The sequence below is a fragment of the Staurois parvus genome, unplaced genomic scaffold (assembly GCF_062004578.1).
Source record: "Staurois parvus isolate SC_StPar_1 unplaced genomic scaffold, SC_StPar_1.0 ptg000689l, whole genome shotgun sequence".
NCBI lineage: Eukaryota > Metazoa > Chordata > Amphibia > Anura > Ranidae > Staurois > Staurois parvus.
Window position 1 is genome coordinate 397796 of NW_028318485.1, and position 22497 is coordinate 420292.

The 22497-nt window shown below is 42.5% G+C and overlaps 1 protein-coding gene and 1 pseudogene across 3 annotated transcripts in view; both read left to right on the forward strand.

Annotated features, from left to right (window-relative positions):
- LOC149446798 (uncharacterized) overlaps positions 1–7542 on the forward strand; it is a 59254-nt gene extending 51712 nt beyond the window's left edge. For all 3 annotated transcript variants that reach the window (XM_089652624.1, XM_089652625.1, XM_089652623.1), the window contains one exon: positions 11–7542. In XM_089652624.1, coding sequence (XP_089508750.1) covers positions 90–1799 — 1710 coding nt within the window. In that variant the 5' untranslated portion in view covers positions 11–89 and the 3' untranslated portion in view covers positions 1800–7542. The remainder of the gene's footprint in view (positions 1–10) is intronic.
- Positions 4624–21424, forward strand: LOC149446799 (uncharacterized; annotated as a pseudogene).
- Positions 21425–22497: the final 1073 nt, after the last annotated feature.

The window sequence follows — 22497 nt, forward strand, 5'->3', positions numbered from 1 at the left end:
TTTCACATAGGTAATAAATGAGCTGAATCAGCTATTCAAGGCCTGCTGTTGACGCATTTTACAACTAAACAGATCTTCATCAACGTGCGATGAGTCAAGTCGTGCACAAATTGTATGAGTGCTCCAAGTGCCAGAAAAGTTTTGCTTTAAAGTCACAATGTGATATTCATCAAAGGATTCACACTGAATCGAAGCCATTTAATTGTTCAGAATGTGGCCAGGTCTTCTCACATTCTAGAACTCTTGCTGAACACATGAGAATTCACACAGGAGAATGTTCAAAATTTAGATGTTCAGAATGTAGCCAATGCTTCTCATCACAAAGTTATCTTGTTGCGCACAAGAGACGTCACACAGGAGAGAAACCATTTAAATGTTCAGAATGTGGCAACCGCTTCTCAAAACGTTGTACTCTTACTGTACACAAGAGAATTCACACAGGCGTAAAACCATTTAAATGTTCAGAATGTAGCCAATGCTTCTCAACACAAAGTTATCTTGTTGCGCACAAGAGACGTCACACAGGAGAGAAACCATTTAAATGTTCAGAATGTGGCAACCGCTTCTCAAAACGTTGTTCTCTTACTGTACACCAGAGAATTCACACAGGCGTAAAACCATTTAAATGTTCAGAATGTGACAAGTGCTTCACAGGACGTACTCGACTTGCTGAACACCAGAAGGCTCACACAGGAGAGAGACCATTTAAATGTTCAGAATGTAGCCAATGCTTCTCAACACAAAGCTATCTTGTTGTGCACGAGAGACGTCACACAGGAGAGAAACCATTTAAATGTTCAGAATGTGGCAACCGCTTCTCAAAACGTTGTTCTCTTACTATACACCAGAGACTTCACACAGGCGTAAAACCATTTAAATGTTCAGAATGTGACATGTGCTTCAGAAAACATTCTCATCTTATTCAACACCAGAAGACTCACACAGGAGAAAAACCATATAAATGTTCAGAATGTGACATGTACTTCGCACGACTTTATTATCTTACTGAGCACCAGAAGACTCACACAGGAGAGAAACCATATAAATGTTCAGAATGTGACAAGTGCTTCTCACAAAGTAATCGTCTTGCTGGACACCTGAGAATTCACACAGGAGAGAAACCATTTAAATGCTCAGAATGTGATATGTGCTTTTCACTAAAACATACTCTTATTACACATCAGAAGACTCACACGGGAGAGAAACCGTTTCAATGTTTAGAATGTGGCAAGTGCTTCTCTCATAGCCACAGTCTTGTTAAGCACCAGAAGGCTCACACAGGAGAAAAACCATTTAAATGTTCTGAATGTGGCAAGTGCTTTTCAAGAAAGGATCATCTTTCTCGACACCAGAAGACTCACACAGGAGATAAACCATATGGATGTTCAGAATGTGACATGTACTTTTCACGTCTTGGTTATCTCACTGAGCACGAGAAGACTCACACAGGAGAGAAACCATATAAATGTTCAGAATGTGACAACTGCTTCTCACAAAGTCATCATCTTGCTGAACACCAGAGAATTCACACTGGAGAGAAACCATTTCAATGTTCAGAATGTGATATGTGCTTTTCACTAAAACATACTCTTATTACACATCAGAAGACTCACACGAGAGAGAAACCATTTCAATGTTTAGAATGTGACAAGTGCTACTCTCATAGGCAAAATCTTGTTAAGCACCAGAAGGCTCACACAGGCGAAAAACCATTTAAATGTTCTGAATGTGGCAAGTGCTTTGCAAAAAATGATCACCTTGCTCAACACCAGAAGACTCACATAGGAGAAATCATTTAAACGTTCAGAATGTGACAAGTGCTTCTCAAATAAAACAAATCTTACACAACACCAAATGATCCACGCGTAAGGGAAGCAATAAGCATGTTGACAGTGTGGTATGTTCTTGTCACACAAGTCTAGTCTTCACTTCTACCAGAGGATTCAAACAAGAGCGAAGCCATTTAGATGTTCAAAAACATCCTTCTCCAGTATCCCTTTCAAGCCTCGTACCTCTTCCTTCTCTGCCAAGATCATCACTATGTAGCCTTCTCTGTTCATTACAGCCTTCATTTCAAAACTATTCTCACAAGAAAAATCAAGTGTGAAGGCTATGGCAAGGGTTTCTCATTCAAAGCAGATCCTAACCAACACCAAGTAATCTTACTTATTATTATTATTTCAGGTACTTATAATGTGCCATCAATTTACACAGCGCTTTTACATATACAGTTGTGTCCAAAATTATTCAACCCCCACTGAAATTGAGTGTTTTGGCCAGTTTGACATTGCTTTTGATCATTCAGTCATCTTGCTTACATTTACATTAAAGAGGCACTTGTAGGTCAGACAAATATAACATAACAGTTATAATGAAATAACCACAAATGTCTTTTCTGTGCTCACAGCATTATCAGTTTTATTCAACCCCCAAGTGACATTCAATCTTAGTACTTAGTACAGCATCCTTTTACAGTTATAACAGCTTTTAAACGTGAAGCATAGCTTGACACAAGTGTCTTGCAGCGATCTACGGGTATCTTCGCCCATTCTTCATGGGCAAAGGCCTCCAGTTCAGTCACATTCTTAGGCTTGCGCACTGCAACTGCTTTCTTTAAGTCCCACCAGAGGTTCTCAATCGGATTTAAGTCTGGTGACTGCGATGGCCACTCCAAAATGTTCCAGCCTTTCCTCTGCAACCATGCTCTAGTGGACTTGGAGGTATGCTTGGGATCATTGTCCTGTTGAAAGGTCCAACGTCTCCCAAGCCTCAGGTGTGTGACGGACTGCATCACGTTTCCATCCAATATCTCCTGGTACTGAAGAGAATTCATGGTACCTTGCACACGCTGAAGCTTCCCTGTACCTGCAGAAGCAAAACAGCCCCAAAGCATGATTGACCCTCCACCATGCTTCACAGTAGGCAAGGTGTTCTTTTCATCATAGGCCTTGTTCTTCCTCCTCCAAACATAGCGTTGATCCATGGGCCCAAACAGTTCTAATTTTGTTTCATCAGTCCACAGAACACTATCCCACAACTTTTGTGGTTTGTCCACATGGCTTTTGGCATACTGCAGTCGACTCTTCTTATTCTTTGGAGACAGCAAGGGGGTACGCCTGGGAGTTCTGGCACGGAGGCCTTCATTACGCAGTGTGCGTCTTATTGTCTGGGCTGAAACTTCTGTACCCACATCTGACAAATCTTTTCTCAGTTCCTCAGCAGTCACACGGGGACTTCTCTCCACTCTACGCTTCAGGTAGCGCACAGCAGTCGAAGTCAGCATCTTCTTTCTGCCACGACCAGGTAGCGTTTCAACAGTGCCCTTTGCCTTGAATTTGCGAATGATGCTTCCTAAGGTGTCTCTTGGTATGTTTAACATCTTTGCAATCTTCTTATAGCCATTGCCCTTCCTGTGAAGAGAAATCACCTCTTCTCTTGTCTTCCTGGACCATTCTCTTGCCTTCACCATGTTTGTAACCACACCAGTAAATGTCTAGAAGGAGCTGAGTATCACAGTCATTTTAAAGCTGCCTAATTGGTGCTTATTATGCTTGATTGCTGCTCGGTGACATCCACAGGTGTTTTCAATACCTGATGGAAAGCACCTGTATGAACCTCTGTTCTTCAGAGTGGTAGTCTTTAAGGGGTTGAATAATTGTGGCAATGAGGAAACCACATAAGAACCATTTACTACTGTATTACATAAACAATTGATGTCATTTTAGTTGCATTTGGGTAGTTACAACGTCCTTGTAGGATTTGATTCTGAATACAATTCCAAATGTACACTATAGTCCCTAAACCCCTTTACAGCATTGGGGGTTGAATAATTTTGGACACAACTGTATATTGTACATTCACATCAGTCCCTAACCCACAAGGGGCGTACAATCTAAGGTCCCTAACTTACATCCATACATACACATACTAGGGACAATTTATACAGGAGCCAATTCACTTACCAGCATGTCTTTGAGGCATGGAAGGAAACCACACAGGCACAGGGAGAACATGCCAATTCCAGGCAGGTGGTGCCATGGTTGGGATTTGAACCAACAACCCTAGTACTGCCAGGCGGAAGTACTAACCATTTAGCTTTACCAGGAAATGAAGCCCTACAAATATCTGGAATATTACAAGTGTTTTATAAAACTGTTCCAGATGAGTGCCAATCACTGGGAAGGCAATATAGGACTCACTCTAGGGGAACATGGTCACAAAGATTTAAATCGCTTTTTTGATTTGTTATTTAAAGGTATATAATTCTCATGCACACATGCAAGCATTAAGCTTTTTTAATATGTGTCTATTTTACGCATGTGCATGTTGCAGTCAGTAGTGGCAGAACACCATCAGTTCTCATGGTAACTAAAAACAATGATCTTTTCCTAAGGTTTACATCGCATAATGAAGTGAAGAACAGCAGTTATTCCAGCAGAGCAGGATAGAGGTATTAAGGATTTGGTAATATTACAAGCCAATTTAATGTATTTTCAGTCCAAAATGTATTGATAGCTAGTCTCAGGAAAGTTGAAGTCCCATTTTAGCGATGTCACTGCTGTGCTTCCCTCTGTTCTTGCTGAAGACTCTGCCATGAGGAAGCAGAATCGTACCTCTGCCAAGATGGCCTCCTCCACACAAAAACACGGTGCAGAACAAGGCATAGTAAGTCAGTAATGTGGAAAGGACCAGCTGCAGAAAGACCACAGGCAATACTGGTGACTAGTCCTTTGCTCTCCCTTTTTGTGCACAGCTTCCAGAGTCTACGTCCTCTTTAAAGTTTAACGTTGATTATTCCCTCGACTGAACTACATTGAATGATGTCTGAGAAACATTGCTGTAAAATACCATATTATCTCGATATTTTGTTAACCACTTCCAGACAGGACACTTTTACCCCCTTCCTGACCAGGGCAATTTTCAGCTTTCAGCGCTATCACACTTTGAATGACAATTGCGCGATCATGCAACACTGTACCCAAAGTAATTTTTTACCATTTTTTTTGAGACAGATAAAGCTTTATTTTGGTGGTATTTATTCACCGCTGGGATTTTTATTTTTTTTGCTATGTAAATAAAAAAGTCCAAACATTTTGAACAAAAGTGTTTTTTTTTATACAATTTTGCAAATAAATAATATTTCATCTTAAATCTTGGCCAAAATTTATTGCGTCATCTTTAGTAAAAAAAACAAACAAAAACAAATTAGTTTATATCCAAAAATTATAATTTTTAAACATTTTTTTAAAAATTTTTATTTTATTTTTTTTATATTGTTTTTTATTTATTTATTTTTTTACATACTATCACCCTAGCAGTACAGTGTCACCATGGTGACACTGTACTACTTGTGGGGGGTGATGATTTATTTATTTATTTTTTTTACACTGATTGCTTTTACACCCATATAGGATGTAAAAGCAATCATTTCTCTTTCTCTCTGTGTGCATTCCTGCACTCATTGAGAAGTACTGAGTGAGCTGTGATTGGTCACAGCTTGTCACATGGTACAAGGCTGTTGTGAATAGCCTTGTACCATGTGACCTCTGTGATCATTCACAGATTTCACACGTAGTAAGCAATGTCACAAGTGACATCTTGCTTACTACTTTGCATGTGATCACTGATTGGCCAATCGGTGATCACATGATCGGGACCTCGTACAGAGGTCCCGTCCAACGATCGGTGTTTCACTGTGTTCCGGAGGACACAGCGGGCACCGGATCGCAGTGCTGCGCGCTCCCAGGGAGCGCGCAGAAGCAGGGTGCGGGGAGGCTGTTTATAAACGGCCACCCGACCCTGTACTGTCACCGTCCGGTCGTTTATATGCAACGGCCAGTTGGGAAGTGGTTAACTTGTATTGATGAAAAATGCTCAGATAGAAAGTCCTTCCAACTCTTGAATAAACTCAAAAAGATGATTTAATTATAATGTTGCATAAACTTAGAAATAAAATATTGGAATACAGAATGTTTAAATGTCCAAAAAATACAGTTAAATTCTTCAGATAAAACGTATATGTATATAAGAATATGTAATTGTATGTGGTGTAAAACTGTGTGTATGTATGTCCTCTAGGCTTCTGAAAAAGGTGCTTCTTTGAATGGGCTAACATACTTAAAATGCACAAAGAACCAAGCCCTCCCACAATCCTTTGTTTCAAATTCGTGGGCTGATCTTCTCTTGTAGTTCTCCCCTCCTCCCCTTGGAGTCTGAGTGTAACTTTAGCTTTCATAGATGGGGGACGATGGGGGAAGGTATAGCTAGACCAGGGGTGGGCAAACTTTTTGACTTGAGGGCCGCAATGGGTTCATATATTGGACCCGGGGGCCGGACCAAGAGTAGATGAATTATGTGTATGTGTCATCCATAGTAAGTATAGTAATATTCCCCCATAGTAAGCATAGTAATTAATCCCCCATATAGTAATTCATCCCCCATATAGTAATTCATCCTCCATAGTAATTCATCCCCCATATAGTAATTCATCCCCCCTATAGTAATTCATCCCCCCTATAGTAATTCATCCCCCCTATAGTAATTCATCCCCCATAGTAATTCATCCCCCATATAGTAATGCATCCCCCATATAGTAATGCATCCCCCATATAGTAATTCATCCCCCATATAGTAATTCATTCTCCATATTAATTCATTCCCCATATTAAGTCCCCAAGTCCCCCCTGTGTCAATTCACTTACCTTTGCTCCGCGCGTTCCTCTCGCCGTGTCCCGCGCCGTTCCGGTGTAGCATGAAAATCTGTCTACTATGAGGATCTCATATTTCAGGCATTAGCAGCCGATCGGCGATCTCCGGCACATGCGCAGATACGTCGAGGGGGACAGATCCTCATAGGAGACAGATTTTCATGCTACACCGGTCTTCAGGGCGGACTGTGAGAGGAGCCTAGCTCCGCGGGCCGGATTAAAAGGTCCGCCGGGCCGTATACGGCCCGCGGGCCGTAGTTTGCCCATTGCTGAGCTAGACAAATTACTACCACATGTGGCTTGAATGTAAAGAACAAGCCCATATATATTCACAGACTGTATAAAGTCTATTTAGCTTACTTTTCCCAATCTACAACAAATAGAAATATAACAACTCAATTATTCTATTAAGATCCAACTCATCCATACATATGTTAGTACTGTTAATAAGCAGATATTAGATATTAGGTTAAGGAAAGCTTCTAACAATTGCACATTAATCACGGCTAATATAAATTAAAGAAATAAAAGATTTATACACATAACAAGTAACCTAAATACTGGAATATTGTTTATTCCATATAAATTCATCCAAAAACCTGCAAAGAGGTAAAACAAGTCTTCTGAATACAAGACCTATTTGTATTATATATTCTAATTATACAGAATACTGTATCAGTGCCAGTAAGCCCTCAGGTCGAGGTAGAGAAGATAATGATATAGTTGTTTTAATCACACACTCACATGAATGTAAACACTGAAAGGAAATCAACTGTTAGAATGCAGCAAAAAAGTTGTGTATTGCAGAAAATAAAACATTTATCTTTTTTTATTACTATGGCTTTAACAAGGAAAAAAAATCCCTTAAATATCTTCAGTTCAGGTTTGCTTTAAAACATTTTCATACAAATTTGGAAATGAGATTGATTGTGCCCCTATATTAACAGATGGAGAAACATTTCTTCCTTGACCGCTTCTGTGTCACCGAAGGTTATTAGATTTGTCCAGAGATTTGACTCATAGGGGTTTATTTACTAAAGCTGGAGAGTCCAAAATCAGACTCCCTTCTGCATAGAAACCAATCAGCTTCCAGGTTTCATTGCCAAAGCTTCATTGAACAAGCTGAGGTTAGAAGCTGATTGGTTTCTATGCAGAAGGGAGTCTGATTTTGGACTCTCCAGCTTTAGTAAATAAACCCCATAAGGTCTAGACTTACGTTTTACATTAGGGCCAAGGGTTGTAGACATCCTGTGTTGTCTATTAATTTGGTGGAAGAGTGAGCCCTAAAATGGGTCAAGGCAGAGTATAAGGAGCCAACTGGTATTCACAAGTGCACCCCACAAGGAGAGAGAGATTTTGCTGAAGGATGGCTCCTAGGTTTTGGCCCTCAGACACTCCCAAGCAGGCAATAGCTGACCGAGGAAGGAGCCAAGGGGCTTGGGGATCACTGAATATATTGGAAGTGCACAACACCCAAGGGCGAGAGTTTATTTCAGCACAGAGTCGTGAGAACACAACACAGGTGTTGGAATCTCTTGCAGCACTGTGGTATTGAGAATACAGGTGTAGGTGTCTTTCATAGTACTGGGGTGCTGGTAAAACAGGGACACGAGTGTAAATTATTGGCATCACGGGTTCTAGGTACAGACGAGTGTGAGTTGCTTTCAGCATAGAGATGCATCTCTATGCAAGCAGTCCCATTCATGTTAATTGGGATGTATGCACAGGTATTCTGTGCATCTCCTTGCAGGCAGTTCTATTCAAATTATTTAAGATGCAGTGGCTGCAAGGAAACAGCCACTGCTCCCAATTTGTGAGTCCATGGCCATGAACACACACTATCTCACATTCACACAACTGTCAAATTGGGAGCAGCATCTGTGTCCATACAGCCAAAGCATCCCAGTTGACCTAGATGGGACTGCTTCCATAGGGATGCACACATCTGTGCATCCCTATGGGACTGCTTCCATAGGGATGCACACATCTGTGCATCCCTGTGTGGGAATACATGCCCCTCACGCATACGTATGCTTAGGTACACCTAAGTGAATGAGGCTTTATACATGAAGTTCAGCTCCCACCAAAAGGGATGTTCCAGCGTCCATGTTGCCTATTTTAATTAACAGTACTAGAAGTACTATATCCACCATTTGTAAGGCTGGCCATATATGGATCAGTTTTTTTCATTCAAAAAGCGGTCTGTGGATGGTGGAATACTGTCCGCTGTGTTGTGGTCTGACAGAGAGACTTCCTCGCCATCAAAATACACAGATCAGCACTGCAGTCACAGCAAACCTTTTGGCAATGATACGTATTGATGTGCCATCCTGGAGGAGTTGGACAGCCTGTTCAACCTCTGTAGGGTCCAGTTATCACTTCATGCTACGAGTAGTGACACTGACCCTAGCCAAATGCAAAACTGAAAAACAGTCAGAAAAAATGAGTAGAGAAAAAAATGTCAGTGGTCTCCATCTGTAAAACCATTACTGTTTTGGGGGTCATCTCATTGTTGCCCAGCCTAGTGCACCTGTTGTTACTTTCATTAACACCAAAGCAGCTGAAACTGATTACCGGTTCTCTAATCTCCCCCTATCTTTCCTGAATTGAGCATGGCACTGGTAATATTTCAGAGAATATCACCTTGGAGGTCCTTCCCTTCAACTTGCAGCCTAGTTCTTTAAATTGATTCTTAAGGAGCCTTCATCTTCCATGTATTCTGTCATTAGTTCCAACATGGACCAAGACAGCTGGGTCATGCCGAGCTCCTTCCAGTAGTTTATCAACCGGTCCACCACATGCTGAACCCTGGCACCAGGGAGACAGCAACCATTCGGTAGGGGCATCACAGTGGCTAAATGGTTAGCACTTCCGACTGGCAGTATTAGGGTTGTTGGTTCGAATCCCGGCCACGGCAAAACCTTGCGTGGGTTTCCTCCAGGTACTCCAGTTTCCCCTCACACTCCAAAGACATTGTCACGGTGTGAGGTCAGGTTCAGAGACCAGTAGCTATAGCAGTAGACCAACCAACAGGATAAGTATACAAGCAGGTCACCCTGGGAGATGACGCAGGCTCACCTGAGGTGCGGGGTCTAAGCACAAACCGGTAGTCACCAGAGCACCTGATGGTGGACATGGATTTTGCTGCGTGTTAGTACCAGGTCGCAGTTCTCAGAATCACCCCACCAGGAAGTGAGCAAGCCAGGATCCAGTAACTGATATGGCAGGTAGAGATCTAGCAGAAGCGTAGTCAGTAAACAAGCCAAGGGTCGGTAACAAGCTGTAGCAGGTCAAGATGATGCAGAATCGTAGTCAAGGAACAAGCCAAAGGTTGGTAGCGAAGGTATGGACGGCAGCAGGAGAGACAAAAGCGAGATACTGGCTGGAGAAGGCACAATAATCTGGCAAACAGGAAGTGTAGAGACAAGGCTTAAATCAGGAAGTTCATGGGAGGAACAAGGAGTTGAAGGTTCAGCAGAAAACAAGGCAGGATTGTTCAATAGATCAGGCAGAGTGTTGTCCAGCATCCCAGGTAGCTCAGTGAGAAGAGTTACTGCCAGACACAGTAGAGGTCCCAGGTTTAAGTCCAGGCCCTGACAGACATGCTGGTAGGTTAATTGGATCCTGTCTAAATTGGCCCTAGTATGTGTATGTATGAATGTAAATTAGGGACCTTAGATTGTATGTCCCTTGAGGGACTGATGTGAATGTACTATATACAATTAGGTCCATAAATATTTGGACACGGGCACAATTTTCATACTTTTGGTACTGTAAACCACCAGAATATATTAAAACGAAACCATCCAAATGAATTTGAAGTGCAGCTTTAATTAAAGGGGTTGAACATAAATATCAAGTAAAAATTTTAGGAACTGCAACCATTTTTATACACAGTCCCTCCATTTTTAGGGGCTCAAATGTAATTGGACAAATGCATATAATCATAAATAAAATATTCATCTTTAATATTTTGTTGAGAATCCTTTACTGGCAATGACTGCCTGAAGTCTGGAACCCATGGACATTACCAAAGACTGGGTTTTCTCCTTTCTGATACTTTGCCAGGCTCTGACTGCAGCTCTCTTCAGTTGTTCTTTGTGTCTTTCTGCCTTTAGTTTTGCCTTCAGCAAGTGAAATGCATGCTCAATTGAGTTGAGATCAGTTGATTGACTTGGCCATTGCAGAATATTCCACTTCTTTTCCTTCAAAAGCTCCTGGGTTGCTTTTGCAGTGTGTTTTGGATCATTGTCCATCTGTTCTGTGAAGCTCTGTCCAATCAACTTTGCTGCATTTGCTGCAGAAAAGCTGTAGTGTGAAAAAAGACAGGAGTCATTCTTTGACAAGTCCTTTAATAAAAGAATGTCCCTTAAAGTAGATCCAATGTCAATCACGATGCCCGCCGCCGCTGCTCTGCAAAAAAAAAAAAGGCTACGCTTCCGATGCTGGCCTCTGGCCGTCTGTCTCCAAGCTGATTTGACAGTTCTTAAATATGTAAGGGGCGGGGACACCCGGTGACTTCACCCGTGTGACCTTCCCACGTGTGACATCATCGACCGGGGCATGCTCGTCACTGACCTCATACGGAGCGGGGTTACATACGTGATGACCCTGCCCCTTACATATTTAAGAACTGTCAAATCTGCTCGGAGGCAGATGGCCGGAGGCAGATAGCTGGAGGTCAGCGTCAGAAGCGGAGCCTTTTTTTTCAGAGCGGCGGCGGGTATCGTGACTTCAGTGACCAGCATGCCCCGGTCGATGATGTCACGTGGGTGGGGACACACGGGTGATGTCACCGGGGTGTCCCCGCCCCTGACATATTTAAGATCTGTCAAACCAGCTCAGAGGCACATGGCAGGAGGCCAGCATCGGAAGCGGAGACTTTTTTTTTTGGAGCTGCAGCGGGCATCGTGATTGACGTTGGATCTACTTTGGGGGACATTCTTTTATTAAAGGACTTGTCAAAGAATGACTCCTGTACTTTTTCACACTACATACTCATTCACGTGGTGGGGGGGCTGGGATCTGTGGGCCCCTTTGCTAAAGGGGGCTTCAAGATTCTGATAAGCCCCCCCGCCTGCAGACCTCCACAACCACAGCCCAGGGTTGTGGGAAAGAGGCCCTTGTCCCCATCAACATGGGGACAAGGTGCTTTGGGGAAGGGGAGCTCCCCCTACCCCAAAGTGCCCCTCCATGTTGAGGGCATGTGGCCTGCTATAGTTCAAGGGGGGTGCTTGTGCTCGCTTGCCCCCAATTTCCTGACCTGTCGGGCTGCATTCCCAGATAAGGGTCTGATATGGATTTTGGGGGGAACCCCACGCCATTTTTTTTTATTTTGGCATGGGGCTTTTCACTATTAAAATACTGCATAACTTGATAAAATAACTCATGCGGTATTTTAGTAGCCTTTTTTAGTGAATTTACTTTTTTTCAGTGCATTTTGGGGATTTGGGAGGGTCTCCTGAGCTTATCTTTTAAAAATGCTTCTAAACGCAAACGTGCATAAACGTGGCTAAACTGACTTTTTTTTAACTTACGTTTTCAGTTTCCATCATTCAGAAGAGTTTTCCAAATGCCCTGTGTACATGAGCCCTTAAGGTCAAGTATATTTTTCACCAGGCCCAGTGCAGAAAAATATGTTTTGATCCTTCCAATAGAGTTAGTTTCTATCTTTCTGTGCACTTTCCAGCAGTTGTATTAGCCCTGCTTGGATCACCATTGTGAACTACAGTATTCATCCCCATGTTATGGATAATTAGAGAAAGGGAGTTGCTCTGTGTTTCAAATCAAGAGAGCAGTCTAGGGTAACAATGCTACTTCTTCTTGGCTGCAATACAGTGAATAATTGCTACTATTGGAGGAGTGCTAAGAGCAGTTAAACACAGCAGTTTAACTAACGCAGGATAACTCAAGCAGCAGGAAGATACAACAACAGCAAGAAACTCTACTGGCTGCTGGGTGGACTGCAAGAAAACACCCTGGGAAACATCTCCAGAAGTCTGAGTGCCACTCCGTGTACCTTTTTAATATGTCCCCTCTACTCCTTTTCATATTACTTTCCTGTGTTCCCAAAATCTCATTTCTTTACCCCTCTGTTCCACCCCAAAACTTGCACATCTCACCCTCACTGCTACCATCTCCCTACTACTGCTCTCATCACCACCTGCTGATAATTTACTCTCCTGCTGACCCAAACACCAGGACTGGAAGGCATTTGCGCTCGTGTACTTCCCGCTCCCATCTTACTTTCCTCACCCTTCTTCTTCTCCTAACCTCTGGGGATATCTCCCCAAACCCTGGTCCTCCACTATTTCACCCCCACACCAGGCATCCTCTTTCTTCTGGGAATAGCTGCAATCCCCTCAATTTAATATCGGTCCCTGTGCTCCCAAAAACCACCCTCCCTTTTTCATGTGCACTCTGGAATGCCCTCTCTGTAATAAGCTCACCTCTGTCCATGACCTTTTTGTCACCCGCTTCCTTAACCTACTAGCAATAACAGAAACCTGGCTTCAAGCAGCAGATTCTGCTTCTCCCGCAGCACTGTCCTATGGAGGCCTTCTCTGGACCCACTCACCCAGACCCAGTGGTCGGAAAGGTGGTGGGGTTGGTTTGCTTCTATCCCCACTGAGCAACTTTCAAGTCCTCCCTAACCCTCCCTCTCTATCCTTCTCTTCTTTTGAGACTCTTTGCATCTGGCTGTTTTCTCCCATTTCTCTGAGGATTGCAGTGATCTATCGGCCTCCTGGACCAGTGTCCCACTTTCTTGATGATTTCGCCGCCTGGCTACCCTTCTTTCTCTCCTCTGAACTACCCACTATCATTCTCAGAGATTTTAACATCCCTATTATTGTCAACAACCCAGCTCCATCTCCAACATAACCTCATCTTTTGAATTAGCACAATGTATACAGTCCTCCACTCACTCTGATGGGAATACGTTAGACCTTGTTTTCTCCCATCTTTGCACTCCCTACAACCTCACAAACACCCCCTTTCCTTTCTCTGATCACAATCACATCACCTTCACAGTCTCCTCGTCTTCATACACCTATCCCTCCAAGCAGCAAACAATTACCTACAGAAACCTTCACAACTTGAAAACTGCTCCTTTCCACTTTGCAACTGACCGACTCTATGACAGAATCTCTCTCCTGTCCTGCCCTGACCTGGCCATTGCTGTCTACAACAGTTCGCTTTCATCCGCATTAGACTCACTTGCTCCTCTAACAACACGAAGCATCAGGCCCTGACCATTACAGCCTTGGCAGACTGACAACACCAGAAATCTTAAACGACATAGTCGTGCGCTGGAGCGATTGTGGCGTAAAACCAAATCTCAACAAGCATTCACCCTATATAAATCTGCTTTCTTAACATACACTTTCTCCCTTCATGCTGCCAAAAAAAGCCTACTTTGTCACTCTTATTAATACCTTGTCATCCAGTCCTCGTCGTCTCTTCTCTACTTTTAACTCTCTACTCTCTCCACCTCCACCCAGTACCTCACTGCTTGTGAGATTGCAAATCATTTCAAAAACAAGATTGACGCAATTCGTAGGGGCATTGCCACTGCACAGACATCCATCCCACTTAGCATACCTTATACTAAACCTACCTCAACACTTTTTTTTTTTGACCTTGCTACTACCAAAGAGGTCACTAAGGTTTTCTCAGAAGCCCGTCTCACCACCTGTCCCTTGGATCCTGTCCCCTCACAACTACTACGGTCACCCTCTTCTTCCATCCTATACTCCCTCACTCACATCTTCAATCTCTCCCTCTCTAACGGTGCCTTCCCCTCCCCTCTAAAACATGCGCACATCACTCCCATACTTAAAAAGCCCTCCCTGGACCCAACCAACCTGAACAACTTAAGACCCATCTCCCTGCTGCCATTTACCTCAAAACTCCTAGAACGCTTAGTCTACAATCGCCTGAGCTCCTACCTCACTGACAACAACCTTCTTGACCCTTTACAGTCTGGCTTTTGCTCACTACACTTCGCTGAAACTGCCCTACTAAAACTCACTAATGATCTACTAACTGCTAAAACCAACGGCCACTACTCCGTACTATTACTACTTGACCTTTCTGCGGCTTTTGATACTGTTGACCATCCCCTCCTCAAAAAAACCTCCACTCTCTTAGCCTCCAAGACTCTGCTCTCTCCTGGTTCTCCTACTTTTCGCAGAGCTCCTTCAGCGTTACCTATAATGCTGCCTCCTCCTCTTCACTCCCTCTCTCTGTAGGGGTCCCTCAAGGTTCTGTCCTTGGACCCCTTCTCTTTTCCATCTACACCTCCTCCCTTGGTCACTTGATAAACTCCCATGGCTTTAGGTACCATCTCTATGCTGATGACAAACAAATCTATCTTTCTACCCCTCACCTCACCCTTCAGTCTCCTCTTGCATTACTAACCTACTAAGTGACATACCGGCATGGATGTCACTCCACTTCCTCAACTCAATCTTTCCAAAACTGAGCTCTTAGTATTCCCCCCGGCCCGTGCCCCCTCCCCCGACTTCTCCATCAAGATCAATAACACAATCATCAGTCCCTCCCCTCATGCCAGGGTACTAGGTGTAATCCTAGACTCCCATCTGTCCTTTCAGCCCCAAATCCAATCGCTGTCCAAATCTTGTAGACTTCACCTCCGCAACATCTCCAAGATACGCCCGTTCCTAACCTCGGAAACCACTAATCAACCTATTCACTACCTTGTTATATCTCGCCTTGACTATTGTAACTCTCTCCTTATTGGCCTACCTCATCGCAGTCTATCCCCTCTTCAGTCTATCATGAATGCTGCTGCCAGACTCATCCACCTTACTAACCGTTTTGTATCTGCCACCCCTCTCTGCCAATCCCTCAGCTGGCCTCCATCCCTCTCTGCCAATCCCTCCACTGGCCTCCATCCCTCTCTGCCAATCCCTCCACTGGCTTCCCGTTGCCCAACGGATAAAATTCAAAACATTAACAATAACATATAAAGCCATTTATAACTCTGCCCCAAATTACATCACCGATCTTATCTCTAAATATCACCCAAATCGTACTCTTTGCTCCTCATAAGACCTCCTGCTCTCTATCTCCCTTGTCTCCTCTCATGCTCGTCTCCAGGACTTCTCCAGAGCTTCTCCCATCCTCTCTACCCCATGTTATCAGACTGTCGCCTACTCTGCTCACTTTTAGGTGATCTCTGAAAACCTATCTCTTCAGGGAAGCCTATCCTGCCCTCAGCTAATAATGGAATCTTCTACTCTTTCAACCAGTCCATCCCCCACAGTTACTACCTTTTGTACCACTAGCCCCTCCCTCCTAGATTGTAAGCTCCGAGGAGCAGGGCCCTCCTATCTCTCTTGTATTGAACTGTACTGTTGCTGTATTGTCTCCCGTTATATTGTAAATCGCTGAGCAAACTGTAAATCCTATAAATTCTGTATAATAATAATAAGTGTTGTCATGCTAGACCAGCAAAGATGTTACTGGCAGGATCACTAGGTAAAAAAATATAGAAAATATTCTTTAAAGAAAGGAAAATTAATGCAGCCACCACAACTAAGGGCTGATAAATTGTATTATATTACATTTTAATTTTTGGGTCTGGATTCAATTTACTCTGAAAGAAAATAGAATTGAAATTGGACACAAAGTCAAATATTTTTATTAAGTGTGATATGTTTTATTTTTATTAGTTGTTATCACTTCACCCGTATCTTGACCTTTGATAAATAATAGATATTAGTGAAGAAGCATTAGTTAACTTCAAACTAAATATAATCTACTAATTAGTCAGGGATTGAGTTTACAAACGTTTCTGTATTTTCTAATCCCCCGGCAAGACCCTGTTAAATTGGGTATACACTAGTAGAATTTCATTGGACATTTTTCTAATCATTAGTGGGGTCAAATCAATATTTGTTTTTGACAGGAGAAATTTTGAAGGAGCAGGATGATTTTTTTTTTGTCCTTGACTGTATGAATTACTAACAGTGTATGTTTTTTTAGTTGGTAATATCCGTTCATTCCAAAGTCAAATGTTAAAAGCAAATTAAATCTTGAACACGTTTTGAGTGACATTCAAATGTACTGAAAATTTTCTTTTACAATGGATTTTATTATAGAATAGACAACGTCAGAGTAACAGTCAGAAACAAGAGCACTGACCAACAGCAAATAAAATGTACAAGTTTACAAGTTTTCTGATGAATAGTACAAAAAAATGCACAGAAGTATAGGCAAAGAAATAAACTTAGTACACAAGTGCAGTATATGAAGAGATAAAATAAAGCATCACAATTTGCAAAAATGGTGGGCAATTAGAGACCAAGGAGTTAGTACGCAACAATCATAGATCAGCACACGATCCGCCTACAAAAGGCAGGAAAGGTGGAACACAGAGCCTCACCGGATGCTCACTGGCATTCCACATCCAGGACTCCCGAGGAAGTCCAACAGATAGATACAATATTGCTGGTGCAGTTCTTTTATATTAAAAAGAAAAGAGGTTACATTCAGCACAAATATCATGAAGACAAACAGAACAGAGGAGAGGAAGGAAAAAAAAAGACAAAAATAAAAAAATTAAGGTTTCCAGGGGATGCGGCGAAAGCAGTCTCATATCGACAAAAGGGTCTGATCAAATCTAGACGGTTGGGCTATATCAAGCCAGATCTGTAGAAACTTCGGGTGAGTGTCCAACAACATAGCCATCAGTTTCTCATTAACCATTATGTACTGAAAATGTTCATATGAATTTTTGTTCAAAATTCTACTAACATTGGACAAAATCAGTTTCCAGATCAGACTTCTAATTTCCTTCTTGCAGCACTGAAAAACACACAGGGAACTGAAAACTCATTTTCCTGGTAGGATAAAAATAGTTTATTTCTTGGAATGTTAATTAAATCAGAAGGACTTGTTTTGTCTTGTCATTACAGTAAGAGAATAACCAACCAATGGCACAATAATAAAAAAAAAAAAGAGAATAGAGGTTAATTATTAACCTTAAAAGCAGTCATCCTTCTATACTCTGTCAGAGTCTTGGATTTTTATCGTAAATCTGCTGTGTGCAATGACAAAATGGCTAAAATACAAAGTCTCAAAAATAATTCCCAAGTAAATTTGACAATGTGAAAAGCTATGGTCCCTATGGCTGGATACCCATGGGCAAAGCCCCATTAATTCAGTTATTGATGGACTCCTTCCTTAACAGAGATATAGATGCTTCTGGAATGTTTGCTTTGGTTATTTTCCTTGCTGTATACTTCAGTATTTGCTATTGTCATGCAGTGCTTACTGGATGCTGTTTTATGTTGCCTCTTCTGGAGAACAATATTGTGACATGGGGTAGTTAGCTCTTGTGGTAGATGTTATACAGTGAATCCGCGATAGACAAGAACTATATTTAAGCGCCTGGAAGCCCAGTTTTATTAAAATGGCAGAAAGCAAAACAATAGTCCAACATAAAGTTTCTCACGCAGGGGATCTTCTCCAGCTTCAGCAGAATACAAACACTGGAAAATTCCAAGCCACCTAACTCATAAGCTCACTTAGCTTCAACTGCAGTACCACACTGCACCTCTTAGGAGTCTCTGTGACTGTGTTGTCCAGCTCTCCTAGATACTTTCCTCTCTTGCCTTTAGTCGCAGCACCCTGCTGCATGGCCCACCTCTGGTCTATGGATTTGGGTTCTCCTGACACCCAGATAGGAGCCACCCTATCTGACCCTCCTGAGTTCCAGCTGGGCACCTCTGACCCCTCGATGAGATCATCTGTCTCTTGCCTTCTGGCTGTGGCTCCCTGACCCCTGGGTGAGATCTTTTGTCTCCCACACTTGGAGTAGTCTCCAAAATGGAAGCTCTGAGCTATCCTCAGACCTGAGTATATAATTACCCTCTATCCTTTATGACTAAGTCCCGGATGTGTCAAAGGAAGTGACGTCGGACGCAGAGCAGGAACCGGAAGTGGTACGGCGGCCATCTTAGGTCTTGGAAACCGCAGAGTAATCCACCTGGAAGCTGCCTGGTAATCCCTTGAACAGGGAACACATCTACCACGCTCATTTTTTATGTGTTTGATGTAAGCAGATTGATTAAAAGGTATTGTTCCATTTACCATACGGTGTAACACTATTATATCATTGCTTTTTACCTATATACGTTTTGGAGGAATCTGTATGAGATCTGGGCAAGGCTCATGTGGGACCATGAGGGGAAGGTAATCAAAGTGGAAAGCTTCAGGAGGAGAGGAGAAGAAGCGTTTCTGGTGATACCTTCTATTGATACTCAAGGCGTTTTTTCCTATGACTTCTGGTAAGGGTATACTTGCTGATTTCAGTAGAGGTGACACATCACTGGAGTTGTGTTTGGCACAGAGTGAAGCACATCACTGATCTTGCACAGTGTTGGTTTATTTTGGTTTTGGTTTTGCACATTTTTGCACTAAATATAGAGTGATATGGAATATTGTCATTAAGATAATGCACTATTGTGAGTTTGTTTTTCTTTGAGGCATTTTCCAACCTTTGGGAGCCAGAGGAAAGGCTCAACATCTTTAAAGAAATATCAAGTTGGAGTTTGAACATTGCTTTATTTATTTAAATTTTGGACTTTAAATGACACTGGGTATTAATTTTACTATATTTGCGGAAATTACTTCATTTATTTATTTATTTTCATTTACCACATTTTGCTTGTATATTTTGGAGATTTATTTTCTAAAAGATTTGATTGCCACTAAATATAGGGTGGGGATTTTATAAGGTGGGGACCCATTCATAATGGTATTTAATTATTTAAAAATAATTACCCTGCACACCTGTGTACTCAGCTAGGTTGCAGGGGTCTAGCAAAACACGGACACAAGATTGAATGTTCCAATCCAGAACTACAGAACCCAAAGAGACAAAAATACAGCTTTCTCAATTCAGAAACGATAGTTCTGAACCTCTGAGTAACCCTTAATGCAAATCCTGTGTCATGTTTTCCTATATTCTCACAGTGACAGGGCCTCTCACTGTCACAATATGTATTGCTGTTAATGTTTTTGAGGGAATTGTAACCTGAATACTTTAAAGTGTATGGTTTTTGGATTACTCTTTTTTTTCTAATAAATCATTTTTCTGATATAATTTAAAAAAAAACAATACAAAATATGAATTTAATCTGTTGTCAATATTAGGATTCTAAGTTTACATCTATTTTTTTTTTCACATAGGTGATAAATGAACTGAATCAGCCATTCAAAGCCTGCTACTGGCACACAATGAGTCAAGTAGTGCACAAACCGTTCAAGTGCTCCGAGTGCCGGAAAAGTTTTACTTTTAAATCACAACTTGATATTCATCAGAGGATTCACACTGGACTGAAGCCATTTAAATGTTCATGATGCGGCAAGTGCTTCTCACAACCTTGTACTCTTGCTATACATCATAGAATTCACACAGGAGAGAAGCCATTCAAATGTTTAGAATGTGGCAAGTGCTTCTTAGGACATTCCCATCTTACTCAACACCAGAAGACTCACACAGGAGTGAAACCCTTTAAATGTGCAGAATGTAGCAAATGCTTCTCACATAGTCATCATCTTGCTGAACACAGGAGAATTCACACTGGAGAGAAACCATTTCAATGTTCAGAATGTGACAAGTGCTTCTTACGACATACTCATCTTACTCGACACCAGAAGACTCACACAGGAGAGAAACCATATAAATGTTCAGAATGTGACAAGTGCTTCTCACAAAGTAATCATCTTGCTGAACACCAGAGAATTCACACAGGAGAGAAACCATTTCAATGTTCAGAATGTAACAGGAGCTTCTCACTAAAACAGAGTCTTATTTCACACCAGAAGACTCACACGGGGAGAAACCATTTAAATGTTCAGAATGTGACAAGTACTTCTCTCATAGGCAAACTCTTATTCAGCACCAGAAGGCTCACACAGGTGAAAAGCCATTCAAATGTTCAGAATGTGAAAAGTGTTTCTCACTAAAAAATAATCTTGGTAAACACCAGAGGATTCACACAGGCGAAAAAACATTTAAATGTTCAGAATGCGGAAAGTTTTTCACACGAAATGATCATCTTACTCAACACCAGAAGACTCACACAAGAACTTGACAATCTTCTTAGGACGTTCCCATCTCACTCAACACCAGATGTTTAGAATGTGGCAAATGCTTCTCACATAGTCATCTTCTTGATGAACACTGTAGAATTCACACTGGAGAGAAACCATTTCAATATTCAGAATGTGACAAGTGCTTCTTACGACTTACTTATCTTACTCGACCAGATGACTTGCACAGGAGAGAAACCATTTAAATGTTCAGAATGTGACAAGTACCGTATTTTTTGCTCCATAAGACGCACCTGACCATAAGACGCACCTAGGTTTTAGAGGAGAAAAACAAGAAAAAAAATATTCTGAACCAATGGACTGCAGACACAGTACAGGGGATGACCAGAGACTGCGGACACAGTACAGGAGATGACCAGAGACTGCGGACATAGTACAGCAGATGACCAGAGACTGCGTACATAGTACAGGAGATGACCAGAGACTGTGGAGGTAGTACAGGAGATGACCAGAGATTGCGGACCTTTGGGGAGGGAGGGGGAACGGGTACCTGAATTTGACAGGTACCCGCTCCCACTTCCACGGAGTTGTCCTTCCTTCTTCTTCCCGCGGCGACTTCTGTGACAGCCGGGTGCCTACTGCGCATGCGCGAGAAGCACTGCACTTTGTGAATGGTCCGGAGCTTTCTGGGACCTGCCATGTGTCCCAGAAGACACCGGACCATTTACAAAGCGCAGCGCTTCTCACGCATGCGCAGTGGGCACCCGGCTGTCACAGAAGCCGCCGCAGGAAGACTGCAGCGCTGGAGCGAGGAACAGGTAAGGTCCTGAAGGAGAAAAGAGCTAAGCGGCCGGCCCGATATTCTGACATGGTGGCGGCAGAAATACCGGACGCTTTACATTCGCTCCATAAGACGCACTGACATTTCCCCCCCTTTTTTGGGGGGAAAAAAGTGCGTCTTATGGAGCGAAAAATACAGCACTTTTCTCATTGGCAAACTCTTGTTGAGCACCAGAAGACTCACACAGGGAAAAAGCCATTTAACCACTTCCCACTTCACGCTGTCACAGCGTGAGGAAAGTACTGCCGAGAACCGGCAATTGTCAGCGAAGGGATCAGCACTGATCATCGGGGCACTGATGATCAGTGCCCTGATGATCAGAGCCCAGCAGTGCTGCCCAACTGTGCCCATCCATGCAACCCATCTGTGCCCTGCAATGCCACCCACCTGTGCCCAGCAGTGCCTCCCATCAGTGCCCAGCAGTGTCGTCAGTGCCACTCATCCATGCCTATCAGTGCCAGCTCATCAGTGCTGCCTATCAGTACCCATCAGTGCTGTCAATCAGTGCCAATTAGTGCCGCCTATCAGTGCAGCCTCATCAATGCACATCAGTAAAGGAGAAAAATCACCCGTTTGCAAAATTTTAGAATAGAAACAAAGAAAAACTTTTTTCAAATTTTTTGCTCTTATTTTGTTTATAGGGCAAAAAATAATACACTCAGTGGTGATTAAATACCACTGAAAGAAAGCTCTATTTGTGTGAAAAACATTATAAAAATTTCATATGGGTATAATGTTGCATGATTGTGCAATTGTCATTAAAAGTGTGACAGCGCTGAAAGCTGAAAATTGGCCTGGGCAGGAAGGGGGTATAACTGCCCTGTAGGCAGGTAGTTAAATGTTCAAAATGTGATTCTCACT